Below are 21,104 nucleotides of genomic sequence, written 5' to 3' on the forward strand. Positions count from 1 at the left end.
AATAAAAACTTCATGCACCTGATCCCTAGAATCCGTCTCACGTCAATTAGATTACAAATGGGCTCCAACGAAGAGTCACACAACCATACATCAAGGCAAGAGGCGCGTCAAGAGTCGAATATATTTTGTTTTTGTTACGACTTTCCGGTTAACATTTTATGGCGAGTCAAATTGGCTTCGTCTTCGTCCATGACATTGGTTTTAATTCTTTCGAGCTAGATTGCCAAGATCTCCGCGAGCCTACAGCGTTTGCGGGCCCCAGACAGTTCTCCGCCGTGGGTTCTTTTGTGGGCGAAATGAGGGTCCTTTTATCAGATAAATCCGTCCTGGTGCACCCAATAATTACACCGTGTCCATCTGGGATACGGCGGAGCCGGGCCAAGCCGAGCCGAGCTGAGTCGGGTCCAAGCCGGCACGAGCCGAGGAAAACCAGCTGGAGTTTGGCGGCGGAAGCCGGAAACCGGGAACGGGAGGAGCGGGGAGGGTTACCCTCGCCCTAAGGGTATTATGGTAATTTTACGGAAAATCCGAGGGCAGCCCGAGCATAAATAAGTGGTAGGGGATGGTGCCGATGGGGTTCTCATACCGCGACGATAGTGGAGAAAGGAGAAGATTAAAATTTACTCTTGTTTCTCAAAGAAAGGAGGAGAGAGAGAGAGAAAGAGAGAGAGAGAGAGCCGGAAAGAGGAAAGACGCGGAGGATCGGCGAAAGCGAGTGGATTGGCGTCGGAGATAAGGAATTGTTTCGAAAGGAAGAACACACGGAAGGAATCTCTCTCGTTCCACCTCTTTCTTTATAGTTCAGCCTTGGAAGAAGAAGAGAAGAAGATAGAGATTTGGGAAGGAGAAAAGAAGGAAGGTGAGAGATCTTTTCGAAGGAGGAAGGAGAGAAGAAAACAGGAAGGAAGGGAGGAAGGAGCGTGTGCCGTGGCCTCGGTTGGATCCAGGTATTGAAACCCTAGCTCTTGATTTCTCTATGTTTTTAGGTTGTTTTAGCCCATCGTCATCTCTCGACTCGCCATGGGAAGGGCTGGGGTTCTGCTGCTCCGATCGCCAAGGAATTCACCAGCTTTGCTCCCTTTTTCTGGGAATCGGAGCTGGTTTTGGATCTTTGACAACAGGATGGCAGAGGATCATGGCAGATGGAGACTAGGGTTGGACTTTGTGTGGAATTCGGGGCGCCGATCGTTAGATCCATCCTTTTGAAGACGGTGAAGTTTTGCACATCTTGGCTTGAAATCAGATTCCATGGTTTCTGGTTAGAGATCTTTTGACCCGATCTCATCCGTGATGAAGGAAGAAGAGACGTTACTGTGATCGTCCTCGTCGATTTATAGGTCTTGGCTTGGACTTGGATCTGCTATCCATGTCTTCTTCCTTGTCTTTATGGCTGCCTCGGTTATAAAGGGAGCATAGCTGCTGTATTGGCTGAGGAGAGTGGCATCCTTGCTTCTTCTCGGACTGCCTTCGGTTTATTACTAGATTGTTTTAGGGTTTTGACGGGTTAATTACTTCTTGGAGTGCCTTCACTTGTTTCGTCGTCATCCAAGTTTATTTTCTGTTGCTTCTGCTAATAGCCTTAAAATCTGGGATGCTTTTGGGGTTTCCCTTTGTTTTGAAGGGATGGAGGTTGTTGGCTTGAGACTGGATTAGGGCATCTGGTGACCCTTGCTCCTTCATTGCAGTGATTCTTCTTTGCTGCTTTAAGTTTTTGATCAGATGATCTTTGGCAGAGGAGGACGTTTTGGTATTTTTTCGATCCAAGATTTAGTACTCAGGGGATTTTCCTTACTTGGCATACACCTTATTAGCTATGGTTGAAATCCTAGGTACAGTGGTGCTAGGCAGTTGATCTCTTGAGAGGTGAATGATTATCCGTCCTCTGAATAATTATCTGTGCTCTGGTGGAGACTGGCAAGAGTATGGAATGGGGGAACCCTTACTGCCTTTTCTTGTCTGTGTTGTCGCCCTGCCAATTTTTGGAGGAGTGATGATAGATTTTGTACTGTGCCTGTGTGCTTGAAAGTTTTAGTTTGACACTGTTAATCTGGCTCCATAGTTGTTGTTTTCTGAATCTGCACTGAAGGAAGAGATGCAGGCATGCCTATAAGGCTGGTTAACATGATCAGCCTCAAGGTAATGGCCTTTAAGGGCTTTAACAGACTGTCTGTTATCAGCCCTCTCGGTGAATTGCAAAAATGTTTTTTTTGCTGATTTTTTTTAATTACTTCGAATATACCAAACATCGTGATGAGTGTGCAGGTGCTAATCCTTACTTTGTTGTTTTACAGAGGCGGTCTCATGTTGATTTGGATCTGGCGATGTGATTGATAGCATCTAGTCTTTTACTTCATCTTGGGAAGCAAGAAGATGAGGGATCTGAGTCAATGGTTGGTTTCCAATCTTCTAGTTTTAAGGAATAATATGTCATACTCCAATTTAGCATGAAGTAAATGCAAGAATTTCTGGCATACTTCTCAAAGTGTATGTTCTGTTATGTTGTATATTTTATGTGGGTTAGTGTCCTTCATAAGAAACCATATTCGAGCACGTTGTTGCATTAACGGAATAACCATAGTAATTACTTTCTTTTAGAATTGGTTGGCTATTTTGCTTTAACTGGTTCTTGAGACAGTCTCAAACTGTTTAACAATATCACTGGTTCTCAGAAAGCATTTATACTTGATGTTTTCATTCCATTTCTTCTTTCAAAGCACAATATCAATTCTAATAGAAGACAAGTTTTACCTTGCAGATTCGTTTGTGTACTTGTACTAGAGGTTCCCCCTCTGCTCTTGAATATCCTAATCACCGAGAAGGATCAAATACCTGCAAGAGCTGTGGTGGCAGATTAGCAGTTGATAGGCAAGGATCCCTGTCAGGAAACATGCTGAGCACCGTTGGACTGGAACTATCAAGAGTTATCGATCCTCACTTGAACTGGAAGACGGCTTCTAAAGGCAGGCAAAGGGCTGTAAGACGAGCTAGGACTTCATTTCCTGGGGGAAACAAAAAGAAGTCTACAAACAAAAGTTTGAAGGACAGTGAGGATGCTGCTGATAAAGAATTAAAGAGAGCGGGGGACATTCCAGTTTCTGAATCGGAGAAGGTTCTTCTGTGAAATTTTGTGATTCTTGTGTGAAACTGCTGATGTTCTCCCATGATTTCTAATGCTTTATTTTTTCTTATTGCAGCTTGGTGTAAGTATTCTTGGACGACGCTTTGGTGATGCTTTAGAAAGTGTTCCAATAAAGAAAAGAAGATTTTTGTTAGTCCGTTCTCCATCACCACCACCCAAACCATCTCATTCTGATGACTCTGATCACATGGAAGAGACCCAGTGTGCTTCACATCAAAGGACTGCATCATATTCAAAACAACATCAAGAAATATCCATTGGTGATGATAAAACTGGTTTAAAGGATTTAAATGAAGAGATTTCTGATGCTGTGGATTTCTCTGGTATTTCAATATTGGCTGCTGCTGCTTGTGACAGTGACATGACGTGTGACAGCATGAATCCTGAAGGTTTAGTTTTTAATGGACATGGTTCTAAAGCAGATGACCTTTTAGGAATCTCCACTTGTGTTGAATCACATTCCTTATTTGAAGTAACAAAGAATCAACAGCTTCAGCACAGTTCTGAAGATTTGCATGGTAAATCTGAGATACATCTGGAAGCATCTTCTACCTTAGAGTTGCCTTGTAAGGGATCAGACAGAATGAAATTGGATGAATCACATGATGCAGAAAAATCTATTGGGACCTTGCAAAATTTTCCAGACAAGACGGGGACAGAACATTCTTCTCATGATTCTAGATTTCACTGGGATCTGAACACTGTGATGGATGCATGGGAGAGTAATTGTGATGTAGTCATGAATTCCAAGCCAGTTGCTCCTGATGTTGTTGGCGAAAATGGTATTCATAACGAAAATCTGGAAAACATTGAAACTTCTCGATGCGACATGGAGTGTGGAGATGCCAAACATGCTCCTGAACTTGTTGACGCCAGAATTCAGGTAGGTGACATACCTAAAATTGATTATAGATTACTGGATACTGAAGTGCAAGACATACCTGGTGCCAAGGATAACTCTGTTGTAGATCATGACTGTTGCTCTCTTCCTTGTGCCGATGGTTTGGTCCTAGAGGAGCATCAGTTGGACAAAGCCTCAGTTGCTGTGGTGGGTTCTGTCGAGGAAACAAAACTTTTGCATAATCAGGAGATGGGCAGCTGCACAGTAAAAATTTCTTCTTCTCTAGCTGGAGGTGTTACGGGTTCATTAGGGGACCCTTTGGTGACTGAGGTGGTGCAGAAAGAAAAGGACAATGTCTACTTTGGCTCTGAGGTGGAAGCTGAAACCTCATCTTCTCATCTGGTTTCCAGTGTGAATGTGAGCTGTGGCTATTTAACTCCATCTGAATCGAATCCCAAAGTGGACTTAATCAATACCCCAACCTTGGAGGAAGACAGAAATCCAGCATCTTTAGCTTATCTTGATAACTTCTCTGTTGATGGTTGCCTGACTGATGCTAGAATGGGGCAATCCACTCAGATAAGCAGTTCTCAAGTTGAGAAGGATGGGTGTTTTCCTCATGATTCTCAGAGTGGCAACACTGATCAGTGTCACACTGTTAGTCCTCCTACTGAAAAAGCCTCTGATGGAAATATCTGTGCAAATGCAATAAATGCGGGTGACTTACCCAGTGAACTTTTGAGCCCTGATGGTATGGGTGAAACTGAATCTGATCGTGCTGATAAGGCCCGTGAAGCAGAAATAAGCCCTTGCCTATCAAATTCTCATCCTCAGGATAGGCAAGGTTCATCTAATCAGGATGAGCTTTCTTCCATAAGCACAATTGCTGGTGAATATGAAACAACTGCTGCAAAGTTGAAGATGGACAATGATAAAGTTTCTGTGGAATCTGATGTTGATTTGGCTGCCACCATAACTCATACATCTGTTCATATCGTCTCCAACACTTCTGACTGCAAATCAGCAGGTGTGGTGCCTGAAGTGATTGATGCCTCTACCTTGGATTGTCCTGTAAGTTTCCATGAAGCAAGTAAATACCATATGGATGGTTTTGTGAATGGCCCTGCTGAGGCTGCTTTAGGTGATCGTTTTGATTGTGATAATGATTCATATGCATCTAAAAATGATGCTAATCGAGCTATTGGAATGGAAAAAGTTGACCTCGAAGATGATGATTCTCAATATGAAGATGGGGAACTCAGAGAATCTCTTTTGAATACCTGGGGTGAAGATGGCGCTGAGGAAGGGGAATCAGAACGTGTGGATTATGGGTCTGACAATGAAGAGAATGATATGTTTGAAGCTGCTTCCAGTTTGCCGCCTGCTCCTCTCCAGGTTGATTATATGGCTCGCAAAAATGGAGGATTATCCAATGGTAACTATGATGGAGCATGGACTGGGAAGAAGAATGCACAATATGCTGCTTCTCAACCCTTATTGAAGTGCCCATCCGAAGCAGATGTTCGGAATGTTGGATTTGGGAATCAGTGTATTGGAAATATTGCAAATAAAGCTCAGAGAATTCAAAGTAAGAAATCAGGGAGGGATGCGAGGGGGTCTCCAGAATTTGGTGTAGGCCATGATAAGGTGATTGGAGATGGTAAGTTTCTTAAAGAAGGTGATGATACCAAGGAGTCAAGCCATTCAGCAAGAATGAAGTCTTCTGGATGGGATCAGTTGCCTGAATGTTGTAGAAGTTCTAGAGATGACCTGAGGGATGCTGGACTTCATTCTGTTGGCCAAAATCATGTTGCTCCTTCTATGGATGCATCTGGTGCTCGTGAATCTTTGAGAAGGGTGGGATCATCACTGAAGAGAGACTTATCATCTCGAATTGAGAGGCCAAATTCCGCTGATTGCTCACACAGAACGGATAAGTCATATGTTAGGGCAAGCAGGTAAATCTTTGGAAGGTTCTCTATATTCTTCTTGTTATCTGGTTTTTGATTGGTAAACCTATCAACTGTTATACTATTACTTATTATCATACATTGTTATTATTTAGGTATGATGATCGCATTGGTTTAGATTCAAAAGCTGAAAGGGATACAGGTGCTCCTAGATCAGTTGGAAGGGGTGGATCATCTCGGCATGCTCGAGGCCGGGGCAGAGGCGACCATTGGGCTGATTCTTCCAACCGTTATGGTCCCAGTCATCATGACAGATCAGGTTGCTATGGGCTGCCTAGTTTCACTCACCCTGGTTCAAGAAATGCGGCTGCTGCTGTCGTGGCAAAGGTGGAGAGTAGTGGCTTTGTTGTTGCACCTGATGGCACAATTGTTAGAGCTGGTGGTGTGGGATCTGCTAGTCAGCTACCCAGACGATCAGCAAATGCTCCATTGCGAAGTACACATCATTCTCTATCAAGAAGGGGATCACCAATTGAGAGAGACAGAGCATGTGGTATGCAGAGAAGACTTGGACATTCAAGAGAGAGCCCTGATAGACATGCTGGTATTGATTGGGGTCATGTTGGCAGATATGGTCCGGAAATGGCCAGGGAGCGGTATCGCAGGCCTGTGTCTGATGACTGCATGGATTCATCATTATCAATGCATAATTCATTATCAAGGAGAGAGAGAAGCTTTTCCCCACGTAGAGGGCCTGTTCATCTATCTCAGTCCTGTACCAGATCTCCTTCAAGATCCAGGACTCGCTCCCCCCATATGTGGACAGCACCCAGGGGAAGGAGTGATGGGATGAATCGGGGGCCTGGTTCACGCAGGCGCAGTAGGTCTCCTCCAAATTTCAAGACTGAAGCCAGAATGGAGAGAATGAGGGCACCCCGTAGGCAACCAGGCTTTGAGAATCACATGGCAGGCCATGACCCAACATCCAGAAACCATGCCTCCCCACCTCATTCTTCAAGATGGGTTAATGATAGGAAAGAGTCACCAGATCATCTTATAGAACATGACTACAAGCAATGTAGGGTCTTCTCACGAACTGATAGGTATGACCTACTGGATTCCCCAGGAAGATTGAAGCCGGATGAGTGTTATCGTTCCATGTACTCTAGCAGGTTCCGTGGATTTGTTGGTTTTGTTAGGGGAGCCAGGCATGATGAGAGTGGTGAAGATGGAAGAGGACATGGTGAGAGATATGGAATGCTCCATTCTGTAAGGCAGCATGATATTGATGGCAATATCAAGCATTTACGATTTGATGCTGAAGATGGTTTTAGGGCTCATGACCCTCCTCCGAAATCCTCAGAGTTCCACCGACGAGGGAGCCCAAGGGGCTTTGACAGACACATTGAGAGCCAACTTGAAGACTCGCCTCAAAGGGCTAAAGAAGAGAAAAGTCATTTCAGATATGGCAGAAGTGGAAGGCCTACTTCCAGTTTCGAGTCATATGGAGTCCAAAGTCGTGATGATGACCGCACGACCCCACAGAGAAGGCCTTCATGACTGCAAGTGCACTAATTATTCGATCTGCTGCTTACATGGGATGCCAAGGAGATGCTAAACCCAATGATATTTTTTCTCTCAGAGGGAAATGTGTCTTAGTCTGGCAGCATACTGTATTTCTAGTGCTTGTAAAAATCTTACATCATCAGTAGAACTTCGGAAAATTTTGTTTGGTTTGAGGTTGTCTTTTCTGCCCTCCATTTTCATTATATATTTTTAATCTGGGTCCATTTTGAGTCGGGTGTAATCTTTGTATGGGACCCATTTGAACATGATCAGCCAATGGAATTTGAGCTTGCACCTTTTGACAATTGGCATGCATTGTTAACTTGGTTAAAGTTTATGAAAATTCTAATTATACTACAGAAATTCCAGCATTTGATTTTTCAGCTCTAAGATCATCATAAGTTGTGGAACCTGGCAGAATTTCATCCAACCAACTTTCCCTTAACGGTTAACAATGTAACTTTGTGATTGTGCAGTATAAATGTTTTACAGCAAGGTAATCATTCTTCAAGGGAATTGTCATTTTTGGTCCATGTTTTTTATTATTCATGAAGCCTTCAGTTTGCAATAAATCTTTATTACTATGGTTTTTCTGGTTTCAGGAAGATTTGAATTCAAATTTGTTGATCTTTAAACTGGCTATTACAAGGCAAAAATTGCTAAAGGTATTTTATGGCAATAGCTGTTGTTTTTCTCTGTCTTTTCAAATGTTGTCATGTAATCTGTTCTTTTCATGGATCATACATTTTTTGAAGGTGATGGTCAAACCAATTACCAATAAAATGCTTTTTAAATTCTTCTCTACGTAATTGAAGATTATGATGGCATCTGGTGCAAACATGTTTTGTTACTGTGTTATTTATGTTGTTGAACATTTTATTGAGGTCTGCTTGGTGATAAACTACTTACATAGAAGTACAAAAGTGACGTGAATGCGTAAATTTCTTAAGAAATATTCTAGTGTTGCATGTCTTATTCATCTGTTTATCTGTGTGCACTGTTGATTATTCCAGTGTCTTTTTAAGAGCTTCTTCTTCTGTTTTTTCACTGTTTGTGCTTTTTTTGTTTTTTGGTCTTTTGGGGGTGGGAGATGGGGGGAGGGTTGTGTTATTTGGTGAACTTTGCTCCAAGCTAGGAATGTGATTCTAATGGGAGGATGCAGTACATTATTTATCATTTTAAAAGCAGCTCAGTAGTTAAATGGATTATTAGGTCGGTCGTCTGTCTGCTGGGAGCCTTGTATGAACTATAGACTCTGAAATTAGTGTCAGAACCAGGTTCTTGGTCGGGGTTCCTGTCCGCTGGGAAGAATTCCATACTTTCTTGTATAAGCAATCGCCTCAAAAGTCCTTTTTAAGTAGTTTCATGCCTTCATCATGGTATCTGGCTGTGGATTCTGGCCTGCCACTTCATGTTTGTGTTGGTTCTGCTGACACCTACAACTGAAGATGGCTATTATGGTATTTAAACTTTTGACAGAATCAAGCTTGTCGATAGTGGTCTAAATAGTGCTGGGGCACTGATACAGTTAATCGTTTATGCCTGGTTTGAACCTCAATGAGCTTTAGAAAACTAATCTCTGAGAGAGCTAATATAGATTCCTACTGTTTCGTATGTGATGTGGGATCATCTGGCATCTTGATTCTGGAAATGTTGCATGAGCTAGTGGACTTCCCAATCCAGCATGTGGCAGTATGAATATATCTAGTCATTTAACTGCTTACATCAGTATGGTGAGATATATCCCTGCAGGTTGAAAATTAGATGGTAGAGGAACTTTTGATTCAAGCATACTGATTAATCATGCCACAATCCATTTTTAGAGTGTCATTTGAAAAATGACAGAAAATGTCGCTTTTGTTAGGAATTCATATTTTAGCTTCTCTAGTTCTTTCTTAGAATCTTGTAGAAAAACTGAGGGAAGGGGGAAAAATGAGAAATTCGCCATGTAGGAAGAGGAGTTCAACACATGCTAGCTAAAATAATAAAGTCGGTGAATGGTGGAAGGTAGGAATTTAAAACCATGTTTTAACTTTGGGGTTGAAGAACTTTTTAGCTGAGCAGTTGAGTTGCAGGCAAAGCTTTAGAATTGGGGAGAGCTCTCTCTATGCTTTCTTTTCTTCATGGAAAAGGGTTATGGTGTTTTACTCTGGGAGTGAAATGATTTGCTTAGTTTATAAAAGAGCCCAAATTGGTGGGCCTACTCATGAAAAATTGAGTTTCATGTGGATACAAGTATGTAAATGGTTTTGCTATTTATTCAGATTTGATATTATAGTTGAGATGTTTGAGTTGGTAATTATGGTTGTTTCCGTGGTAGCTTCTTACGCCCCGTTTAAAAAGTACTTTTTGGAGGGTTAAAAGCTCTTTTGCATGTTTTTGATGTGTTTGGTAAAAATTTTGAAGCAACTTTCTACTTCTTCTTAAAGTTAAAAAAGGTCTAGGGAAAAGCTCTAATTTGGAGCTTTCGGGCAAAAGGTCTACTTGAGATGCGTCAGAAAGCCTTTTATTTTTCTTTTTTCTTCGTTTTTTTTGTCCCTGCAATAGAATTTTTTTTAAAAAATTAATTAAAATACTTTTATTGTCATAATCATTTAATCCGATGTCTTTTTATTGCCATAATCATGTAATTAAGGATTTTGAGTTTCAACCTTATGATGATGACGACCTCCTCCCTTATGATATTTAGAGATTGATGAACAACAGGAAAAAAAGGAGTAAGGAATAAAGTGAAACATTAAATAATTGTCACTCTTCACAACACGACATTAGAGAGTATTTATGTTATTTTTATGTTCATTATTTGTGTGATTTTGGCAGATTTACACTGAAGTTAATATTGCATGTAATTATACTTGACATTATTGTACTTTGAACATATTTATTATTTACTTATCAAAAATCAATTCTTCTGGAAAATCATTATATTTAGCAACTTTGAGACTTTTAATTCCTGGTGTATTGAAGTCTTTGTCTTCATCATTTTGAGATCGAACTTGCTGACATCTGAAGTTTATGATTTTTTTCTTCATCTTTTTAAAGTTAAGTGGCTTTTGATTAAACGCATGCAGCTATAAAATAGAATATGTAAAAACAAGCTTTTATTGTATAACAAACATTATTTTATATCATTTACGTTAGACTTTATAAAATGCTATAATGTATTTTAGTGCTTAGCCCAAAAGCTCATTAGGGGGGGGGGGGGGCGTGGGAGTTGGGGTTGGGATAGAACCTCCAACTTTTTCAAAACCACATTTATTAAAATAAATATTTATTACAAAATAGGTTTTAGCTGATTTTAGATCGAGCAAACCCAGGGAATCCTTGTTAATGATTCATATTAGCCTTAAGCTATCCACCTAAAGAAATGAAGGACCGGGTAACTAGGTAGTAGGTCCACTATGGGCAGAATTTTTTGTTGGATGTTTGGGGATTAGCGACAAAGATTTCCAGTTGAATGTGGCTGTAGAATTTGCTTAAATGGAAATAAACATAAGGTGTCTATATGTGCAAGAGGTGTGACCATGGGTACTTTACATAGGAAGTTGTTGACCATAAGCTCAGCCATAAGTTTGACTCTATAGATAGTTCCCATGAATGCAAACTGCATTATCCATCTCTCTCCCTCTCCCCCACCCCAATCCTTCCCCTTATAGAAGGACCAGTCTAATGTGTTCACCTTTCTAGAATTCTATTAGCTACGTCAGTCGAGCTCTTTCAATACTGCTTGAGTGGAGATCAAGGTTTGCCGTCTCGGTACCGGACTCCGTACCGGTGCCACACTAGTATAATGTCGGTACGCTATGGTACGTAATTTTTTTGGTATACCAACACTCGGTATGCCACCAGTACCGATACCAAACTAGTATGGTATGGTATGCTCGTAGCGTACCGGTTCGGTAAGGTATGGCATACCATGGTAGAGATAAAAAATAAGAATATCTGTTGGTCCACTATTTTATAGTGTTTAATCTTCACTCTTTTTACCTTTGAAAATTGCATGTTATGTGCTTTTTATATATCTAATTAATTATAATTTTTTATCCTCCAAATTTTCATCTATTATTCAAATCTATAATTGAACATTTCTTTTCCCCCAAATGAATATATAATAAATGCGTGGCACCACATAGTACATATGCATATCCCCTTATTTGATTATTTTTTAGGGCAGAATTTCTACCACGGAGATAGATCCTGTCACGCCCCCGCCTCTGTGAGGCACGTGAGGCACCTAGTGCCCACGTGGGGGCCACATGAGGGGGGACCGCGGGGCTCCCCTGCCAGATATTGTCCGGTTCCGGGGCTTCACGCAAGCGTCCTTCACTCCTCCCCGGTTTTGTTTTTCTCCCAAAATGCGTCTGCAGGATTTGGAGACACCCGCCTCATATGCCCAGGCTCTGGAACGAGTCTTTCCGATGTGGGACTATTGGGCCTCACACCCTTCCCACCATCGGACAAGAGCCGTCCTCGGCTCTGATACCAAATGTCACGCCCCCGCCTCTGCGAGGCACGTGAGGCACCTAGTGCCTACGTGGGGGCCACATGAGCGGGGAACACGGGGCTCCCCTGCCAGATATTGTCCGGTTCTGGGGCTTCACGCAAGCGTCCTTCACCCCTCCCAGGTTTTGTTTTCCACCCAAAACGCGTCTGCAGGATTTGGAGACACCCGCCTCATATGCCCAGGCTCTGGAACGAGTCTTTCCGATGTGGGACTATTGGGCCTCACACCCTTCCCACCATCGGATAAGAGCCGTCCTCGGCTCTGATACCAAATGTCACGCCCCCGCCTCTGCGGGGCACGTGAGGCACCCAGTGCCCACGTGGGGGCCATACGAGGAGGGAACACGGGGCTCCCCTGCCAGATATTGTCCGGTTCTGGGGCTTCACGCAAGCGTCCTTCACCCCTCCCAGGTTTTGTTTTCAATCCAAAACGCGTCTGCAGGATTTGGAGACACCCGCCTCATATGCCCAGGCTCTGGAACGAATCTTTCCGATGTGGGACTATTGGGCCTCACACCCTTCCCACCATCGGACAAGAGCCGTCCTCGGCTCTGATACCAAATGTCACGCCCCCGCCTCTGCGAGGCACGTGAGGCACCTAGTGCCTACGTGGGGACCACATGAGGGGGGAACACGGGGCTCCCCTGCCAGATATTGTCTGGTTCTGGGGCTTCACGCAAGCGTCCTTCACCCCTTCCAGGTTTTGTTTTCCACCCAAAACGCGTCTGCAGGATTTGGAGACACCCGCCTCATATGCCCAGGCTCTGGAACGAGTCTTTCCGATGTGGGACTATTGGGGTGCTCTGATACCAAATGTCACGCTCCCGCCTCTGCGGGGCACGTGAGGCACCCAGTGCCCACGTGGGGGCCACACGAGGAGGGAACACGGGGCTCCCCTGCCAGATATTGTCCGGTTCTGGGGCTTCACGCAAGCGTCCTTCACCCCTCCCAGGTTTTGTTTTCCACCCAACACGCGTCTGCAGGATTTGGAGACACTCGCCTCATATGCCTAGGCTCTGGAACGAGTCTTTCCGATGTGGGACTATTGGGCCTCACACCCTTCCCACCATCGGACAAGAGCCGTCCTCGGCTCTGATATCAAATGTCACGCCCCCGCCTCTGCGAGGCACGTGAGGCACCTAGTGCCTACGTGGGGGCCACATGAGGGGGGAACACGGGGCTCCCCTGCCAGATATTGTCCGGTTCTGGGGCTTCACGCAAGCGTCCTTCACCCCTCCCAGGTTTTGTTTTCCACCCAAAACGCGTCTGCAGGATTTGGAGACACCCGCCTCATATGCCCAGGCTCTGGAACGAGTCTTTCCGATGTGGGACTATTGGGCCTCACAGATCCCAATCCTCACTCTTCACTGGACCTTGTCTTCTTTTTCTGTTTGTATAAAATATTTCCAAGTATTGCAAAATCATTGAGGATTGATTCATAATCATAGCCGTAATCATCTAGCCTTTTTCCAACTATTTCGGGTTGGCTCTATGGATCCTCATTCACCAACAATTGTTTCAACAGATACAGTGAATTATCCCACTAATGTTTATGAGCCTTGTAGGTCTTATGGATAGATCCTTTCTTTTCCAAAGTTGCTAGGCTAAGAACTTATAGAGTCGATATTAGTTTAGGAAATAGGTTTAGAACAGTTTCATATGTGATGGAAAGTGCTTAGGTCCATAAAGCTGAAACTGCATATACAATAAGAAGATATAGAAATGCAAGTATTAGGAAAGTTTATACTTGTTGCTAAAATTGATCAGATGATCCAAAACAACATTTTTAAAGTAGTTGCATGATATTACAAAGCTCTTTTAATTTTTGTAATTTAGTTGTGTTCGCGCATGTACATGGAGGATGAGTGGTATACTACTGCATTTAATAATTCCTCCTAAACGAATAAGTTTCTCCTTTTTCTTTGTTGCTACATTTTCCTTGGGGATGATTTTTCCTTTGATAAGGGAAAGGATGGGAGAAAGCATGCTTGAAGCACCCTTAATACGTGTTTTATGAGATATAAGGTGATATGACAAATGAGATAAGTCTGATGAAGAATGAAGTTAGGATAGGGTATGGCTTTGGTTGTGGCCTGGGAGGGGTAACCCCGAAGAAGAATAAGCTAGGACAATGGTTTGGTGTTAGGGCTAGGGAAGCAGTCTACCCAAGTTTCCCTGTGTGTCTTTGTGCATATATTTATTGGGCAATCTAATCCATTGGAAATAAGGAAATGCTTTTTTCCCTTTTTTGGGGGTTGGGATGGGGTGTTAGAGCAAGTACGTATAAGTTCTGAAGTTATAAAAAGAAATGCTGGAGCTGCTATTACTACAAGTTCGCTTGATGCTCATCGGAAGGTGTTTAGATGGACAAATTTGAAATAAGAGACTATTTTATGTCAGTCAAACATTGGATATCAACAATAAGACACTCCCTTGATTGTTTGACTTGAATGCTTCAACTAAAGTTGTATAGCATCATCAAAAACAATCAGATAAATGACTCTAGAACAGAAGTAAAAGAAATTCGGTCAAAGCATTGTAGAATTTTCGATGAACCACTGTTTTGTAATCAATTCCGTACTCCTAAATCCATAGTCTAATAAGTTAAATCCTTGAGTCCTCAGTAGGTTTGTATCAACTTGAGTAAACTCTACCGAACTACTTTCCAACAGCACTTCAGGTTTCGGGCTGATGCTAGCATACTGTTGTTCCTAGTAAGTTAGCACCAATTGACTATAGTCTGAAGTTTTCCTGGTTTACTTGTTGAGTCCTGTGTTGTGCAATGTCTTCCCATCAGTTGAGGGCTAGATTAAAAGTTATATGCACATATGTTCGCAAAGTTTGTGCTTGGTTGTAAATGAGCAGAAGTTTGGGTTTGTTTGCCTGGAAGGAATATTGGTGGTGTTGACTTGTAATATTCTGATTGGCAGTGGCTTCAATCAGTCTTTTGGTGGCAGTGATTCCTCCAAGTCTTTGTTGAAGAACAGGTGTGTTCTTTCCTGGTTCTCTTTCAAACTATCCTATATTTATTTGTTTCTTTACTTCTTTTCTATTAGGTATTATGTCCTGGCATAACCTTAATCACTTAGAAAGACAAAATTGTGGAACTCTTAGAAAGTTGAACTTTACCTAGGTTATACCATGATAGATTTGGTACAAGAGCAAGTTTGGCTCCTGATGCAGTGATGTCAGGTTGTTCTAGATTTGGGTTATTTTGTTTTTTTATTTTTAATGGAAGTATGGTGGAGATACCAACACCACGTTTGAACCCTGATCGTCCTCAGGTGGGGAGGGATGTCAACAGCTAGGTCTAATTGGCATCTGTATGACTTTTGGAGGCTGAGCTCTTTTCAGTACATGGGGTTATTTATGTCACACCTGGTGTTGCGTGAGCATCCTTTGGGTCCATATAGTAGTCAGCAGAAGTCCAATAGTCCAAACTTTTCTATTTATTTGGTTTAGAAATTATTTAGGTCTGATTTATCTATTTTATTTCTTTCAGTAATTGATGTATTTAAATAGGAAAGCAACTAGGAGTTTCTGTTCATAATCTTTAAAGAGACCTTCTAAGAGTTAAAACGGTGGTTAATCAGGGAGATTTTTCAAGTGATTTCTTTCTATATTTGTACGAATCCTAACGGACTCCAACTAGGAACTTTTTGGGGTTTTCTTGAGTCTATAAAGAGTCCAAAAGGGGTCTGTTGCAGGGCACTGTATGTTGGTTTTGAAGAAAGAAGGGCTAGTTCCATCGGTTCTCTCCCTTGTACTTCTTCTTCCCTATCTTTATTATTCACAATTTTTCTCTACTGGTTCTGTTCTCTTTACCTCTTATTCTCTTCACTAGTTGCTTGTTGCAATACTTGATTATTAGGAGATAGACACAGTTAATATTCATTTGCTACACTAATTTATTGTTTTATGTGCTAAGTTCTTTCTCGGATATATATTATTATGGTTCTGATATCGCTTGTTTATTTTGGTTAACAAAATTCAAAATCAATTGATATTACTTCTTCATTTTGATTAAAAAATTCAAAACCATTCTGCATCTATAATCAATGTGCATTATTTGATCTATTATGATTACGCACCTATATTTGACTGTTTAAAAGAGTTCTAGATTGTGTTCGGTTCATCTGCTCACATCTAGGTCACCAAAATTAGAGTAAATTTCAAGTTTTTCTATTGACAGCCCTAATCTTGGTATCTGGACAGCCTGCAACAAAGTCCTTCATAACCTAATCGTTTACCTCAAGGTCCACTATCGAATGCAGGCAGCCCTAAATTCTATTGTCCTACGTCACCTGGTGTATCTTCTGCTGAGACCTCTGATACACTGAGTGGTTTCAATGATGGAGTCTCAAGTGCAGTGGGAAACAAAGCAAGGAGTAGGATGCTTAAGTGATATAGGTGTTTACTTGAGATGGATACTTAAAAGCCCATTACTCTGTTTTTAACGTAGATCTTTGCATAAATTTTAATTATGGTATTCTGGAGGAGATCATTGAACATGGTGTTGGATATCAGAATATGAACATGGTTGATTGGATTTTTTGCTCATGTTTAACTAATAAGTAAATGGAAAATTTACCTTTGCTATGGCCATATTTTCTCTAGAAATAAGTATAAAACTTAATGAGATAATCCTAATTTGATGCTGAGGAAATTATGGTGGCAGGGTAATTATGATATGACTGTTGTTCCAGTCGCAAGAAATGGAGGGTCAGCATAATATATTTTAGTGGAGGATCTCTTCAAATACCAAATCCTGTACATATAGAAGATCTACATGCTTCCATTCATGAGATCAAACAGGCTGCTCTAGGGTAGATAGATGATAGTGCTTCAGGAATTCCCACTATTGTGTTTCGTGTCAGCATTAAAGAGGATGAATGGAGGTAAAGAGTACAATGTCATATTAGAGAACGGTTGCTTAAAATAAAATTCTGAAGGAAACATACAAAGTTTTTTGTGTTGGAAATGCAGAGGGATTAACAAAACAAAGATGCTAATGTACTAGAAGAATTTAGAAGGGAACAGAATCCAGAATTGTGTATCATTTTTGCTTCTGGTGATAGCTGTAAAAGAAGTTTGTAGCATACCATTCTCCTATTTGGCTTGAATGCGCATTATCTTTCTATACATTTTGGTTGCCCCATCAGTGGCATTTTCATCTTATGGGTAAGGATGTTGCTAAAGCAAGTTTCATTAATTTTAGAAGATACATGTAGCGCACTTGACATTTTGCCTTCAGATAAGTAGCAGTCAAGAAGTATAACTATTGTTTATTCTAGTACATGCTACATGCAAAGAGGAGAGCTTTGGGTTGAAATTTTTTAGCTTCAGCAGCTATGTTCCCCATGTTGTTGCTGGAGAACACAGGTGTTCTGCGCCAGTCAAAGAATTTTTGGGGACCTATTAAGGTAATGGGCAGGCCTACTGTTATGTTTCTTATCAGATGAGTTACTCGATTGATCATCTTAAAGGATATCCATTTATGTGGTGAAGCAACAAGAGAGATTTAGTATAAGGTGATAGACTTCGGTCGTGTGCCACCTGCATCTTTCTTGGCTTAACTTCTATTGTCCCTAATGCGGCCCGCGTGTTGACAGTAAAATTTGAGCCATATCATCTTAGAACTTAAAAGTATCTGGTCCATACTAAGTCTCTTTTGGATCGTGTGATCAGGGTTGAAGCGAAAGGGTGCAAATTGAAATGAAGTTGATGTCACGAAAAGAGATATGGTAATTAAATTCTTGGAAGGGTTCAGGTCTAGGTTTCAGGTTCAAGTTTCCTTGGGAAAGCAGCTTGTGAAAAAGACTGAAGAAGGACGGTAGCGAAAATCCAAAAGACAATTTTCACAAGCACCTGGTTTTATTAAACAGAACCTTGGCAGCAGAGTAGAAATAATTCAAATCTGGGGGGATCTTGGTACCAGATTTTTACTCATGCTAACTTCATATGCAGTAGAGTGCTAAGTCTAGAAGTTGGGCATTATGATATGCTAGAAGCAATTGAAAATTAGCTAGAGTTTTATTGAGGGCACTAACACGGGAGGATCAGGCATCATGCATTTATCTTCTTAGCCTTGCGGAGCTCCTGCATTTGTTGATGGAAGAGAGGGAAAAGTCATCAAAGGATGGTTGCTGTTGAAGAAACCAAACGAATTGTTCCCTTAGCACAAGCTGTTTGCAAGATATGGGTGTCAATTCTTGTCAAATAGCTCAATCATTTCTTGTGAGAGGACATTCTCCTACCGAGTAGAATTTTTTTCATAGTCCCAATTCCTAAGTTGCTCGGACCTGAAACCTAAGACCGTAAGGTTCATTGCCACTTCAGACCGTGCAACTCTGGAAAGGTACTTACCAAGATATGCACCAATTTGTCCAAGGCAACATCTGTTGGCTAACAGCCTAGCAAAAGCACCGTGAGAGACGCCGCATCCCTTTGGTTCTGTAACACCGTAGAAAAAAATTACAAACTGCAATATTTTTATTGGTTGTTTGATTCAAATTGTCATTTTCTACAGCTGCTAGTTGCATTGAATGATGATGTGTGATCAATTAATATAATTGAATTTCTTGGGGAATATTTGTAATTTTACTAAACCAACATGATATAGTAGATTAAGTGTTCGAGAAAAGGTCAAGGCATTTCTTTGACGTTCTTTCTTTTCTTTAGTTTCCTCCAACCATTGCCTAAGCATCCAGCTGCTTTCCATCTAAGCTCTGGAAATTTCCCCGGCCGCGTGCGCATCACGCCTGCCTTTTAGAAAGATCACCGTCAAGTTTCCTTGGATGGGAAAAGTTGTTTGACGAGATGTTAACCAATGCCTGCATTAGCTGTGCGTATCCAATGAAATCTCCAAAGGGTGCTTTGAAAAGAAGTTAACCAGTGGGTTTAGATTATCTCTAGCTGTTATTGCAAGCATCAGCGGTGCCAGGGCTCGTTATTAGAGTGAATATTAGCGACAGTGGGAGGCCTCAAGATAGCTTGTAACTGAAACGAAAATAGCAGTATTCATCTTGGAGTATAACAGAGGCGGATGATTGAGACAATGATTTTTATCAACCAAGAAGATTATCCAGCAAAATACCCTGAGCAACGAACTGCCTAAGAAAGAACAAATGTGTACTTGGGGATTTAATGGAGAAAACATAGACTATTTTTGTGGTAATCTAGAAGAAGTGATGAAGTTGCCTTATGATTAATTTGGTAAGCTGTTGTTGCTAGCTACTTTCTTATTTCCCCGCGTGTGATGTCCGGTCAACAAGGCACTTAGGAAACTCCGATGGAGGGAAATAGTAAACATCTTCATATATGTGAAGATTCGTGTGAGCATGTATTTTGGATACTTATACAGGATCAAAAAAATCTAAATAATATCTTTTAGCTACTCTTTTTAGATAAGATCTTGAGTTGTAACAAATGGTACGAGAGCAGATCCAACCCATGTCTTATGTGGATTAATAGATGCTGCAGCACAGTTGCATTAGGGTTGACCATGGGCTGATTATGATGTTTGTGATTAAATTTGAATGGAATTTGATACTTAGCCTGACGAGAACTTGAGGACTTAAATGGAGGGAGTATGTGATGATCTGTGCAAGCGTGTGTTTAGTCCTACACTGGCTATGCACCATGTACATTTTAAATATTTATATAATACAAAAAAATCTAAATAATACATTCTGAATAATTTTTTTGGACGTGGTCATGGTGCGTGACTGTATATTTGGATGAGACTTACATTTCTAGATTTTCTTAAGCCTAAGGCAGTGCAGATACATTTGTAATGAAGCAACCTGGTAAAATTCTTTGTTGTTGGGGTTGTACATGGATGAGAACGGTAAAATGTAAATATGAACATGCTCAATAGCGGAAAGGTACTAAGGGCTTGAACGTTGGAAGTTCATGGAGTCCTGCTAGAAGCCTTGCTAACTTCTTAGTCAAAACTGAAATCATTGTGCGGAACATGGTGAATACATGAAGTCGAGCAAGTGCAGCAAGATCTCAAGCATATTTTCCATCATGACGTTGATGCATCAGTTTGGTGACTATGGAATCTGATGATCATTAAGCGCGCATATTCTTGCTAGCTACCATGAAGAGATTCGTGAACTTTAGAAAGCTACGAGGAAGATGCCTGTGGTGCCCACGATGTGACCTCTTCTGTGGACTATTGCTCGAGTTGCGCCGGTCACCGGAAACTCCTTTTGGAGACTACACTTCAGTTTGGACGGTATCCAAGCTATCAGAGAGACTGAAAGCATTTAATGGTTTCTAATTGTGAAGGAGCGGAGGTGATTTAATGACCAGTAAAAAAACAAAATAAAGAACAAAGGCCATTTGGGATCTCTTGAAAGGATCCCTGGTGGATACTAAGACATGGGATGTACGAGGGATTTTTTTAATATATGAGAGAAGGTTGTACGAGGAACGTATGCTTGTTCAGAAATTATGCAGCGTTATCCATTGGAGGATTCGGAAGTTGGTGGGAGATTTCAAGCCTACCATACTCTAAAATAGAGTCTCGCAGGACGGAGGCGACCTGGATCAAATGGCTGGCAGTACCTAGAAACTTCATTGAAATATAAATGCCAACGGCGCCATTAGATATGACATTGGTTTTCCGGGATGGGAATGACAGCAGAGGATCCTACAAGCAGAACTAGATTTTTTCCGCTCAACGGCTTTGGCTGCAAGAGCTTGAATATAAGAGTTTTCTTAACAAAAAAAAAAATGTCAGTTTCGTTGGATTGCAAGATGGCTGCAAACATGGTAGCTCGACTTTGAACATTTTTTTTGTGAGCAAGAGGTTCTTATTGTGCATCCGTTCTACAGAATTTAAATCGAGGTGGGGATGATGAGAACTCCTTGTGTGGTTCGAGTTATATTCGGGCTTTTTGCCACGAAGTTTAAAACTGTACATTTGAGATCTGAGAAAGCCGAGCCGTAGATTATTGCAATATCCTTTGGCTGAATTGGGCACAAGGAATCCAAGGCTGGAGGCAAAGGATGTTAAGGAACAGTAGCCGCCACTCTAATTGATGGAAGAAGCATGATAGACGAGGCCTCGGGCGAGCTCGATCGTTATCTTCTTTGATACCGACAAAAATGTAAGGACAGCAAATAATCAAAGAAC

The 21,104-nt window shown here is 41.5% G+C and overlaps 1 protein-coding gene across 3 annotated transcripts; it reads left to right on the plus strand.

The window, feature by feature from the left end:
• Nucleotides 1–603: 603 nt before the first annotated feature.
• Nucleotides 604–7,761, plus strand: LOC120103757. Of its 3 annotated transcripts, XM_026802854.2 has the most exons (6): nt 604–2,136; nt 2,292–2,390; nt 2,756–3,109; nt 3,195–4,107; nt 4,153–5,938; nt 6,046–7,761. In XM_026802854.2, exons 2-6 carry the CDS (start codon nt 2,388–2,390, stop codon nt 7,448–7,450), a joined length of 4,461 nt encoding a protein of 1,486 aa, XP_026658655.2. In that variant the 5' UTR covers nt 604–2,136; nt 2,292–2,387; the 3' UTR covers nt 7,451–7,761. The 3 variants fall into 3 exon arrangements, with proteins under 3 accessions (XP_026658655.2, XP_038976146.1, XP_038976147.1); XM_039120218.1 differs by having other exon boundaries at nt 3,195–5,938; XM_039120219.1 differs by having other exon boundaries at nt 604–947; nt 3,195–5,938.
• The last annotated feature ends 13,343 nt before the right edge of the window (nt 7,762–21,104 follow it).

This window comes from Phoenix dactylifera, unplaced genomic scaffold (assembly GCF_009389715.1).
Source record: "Phoenix dactylifera cultivar Barhee BC4 unplaced genomic scaffold, palm_55x_up_171113_PBpolish2nd_filt_p 000750F, whole genome shotgun sequence".
NCBI lineage: Eukaryota > Viridiplantae > Streptophyta > Magnoliopsida > Arecales > Arecaceae > Phoenix > Phoenix dactylifera.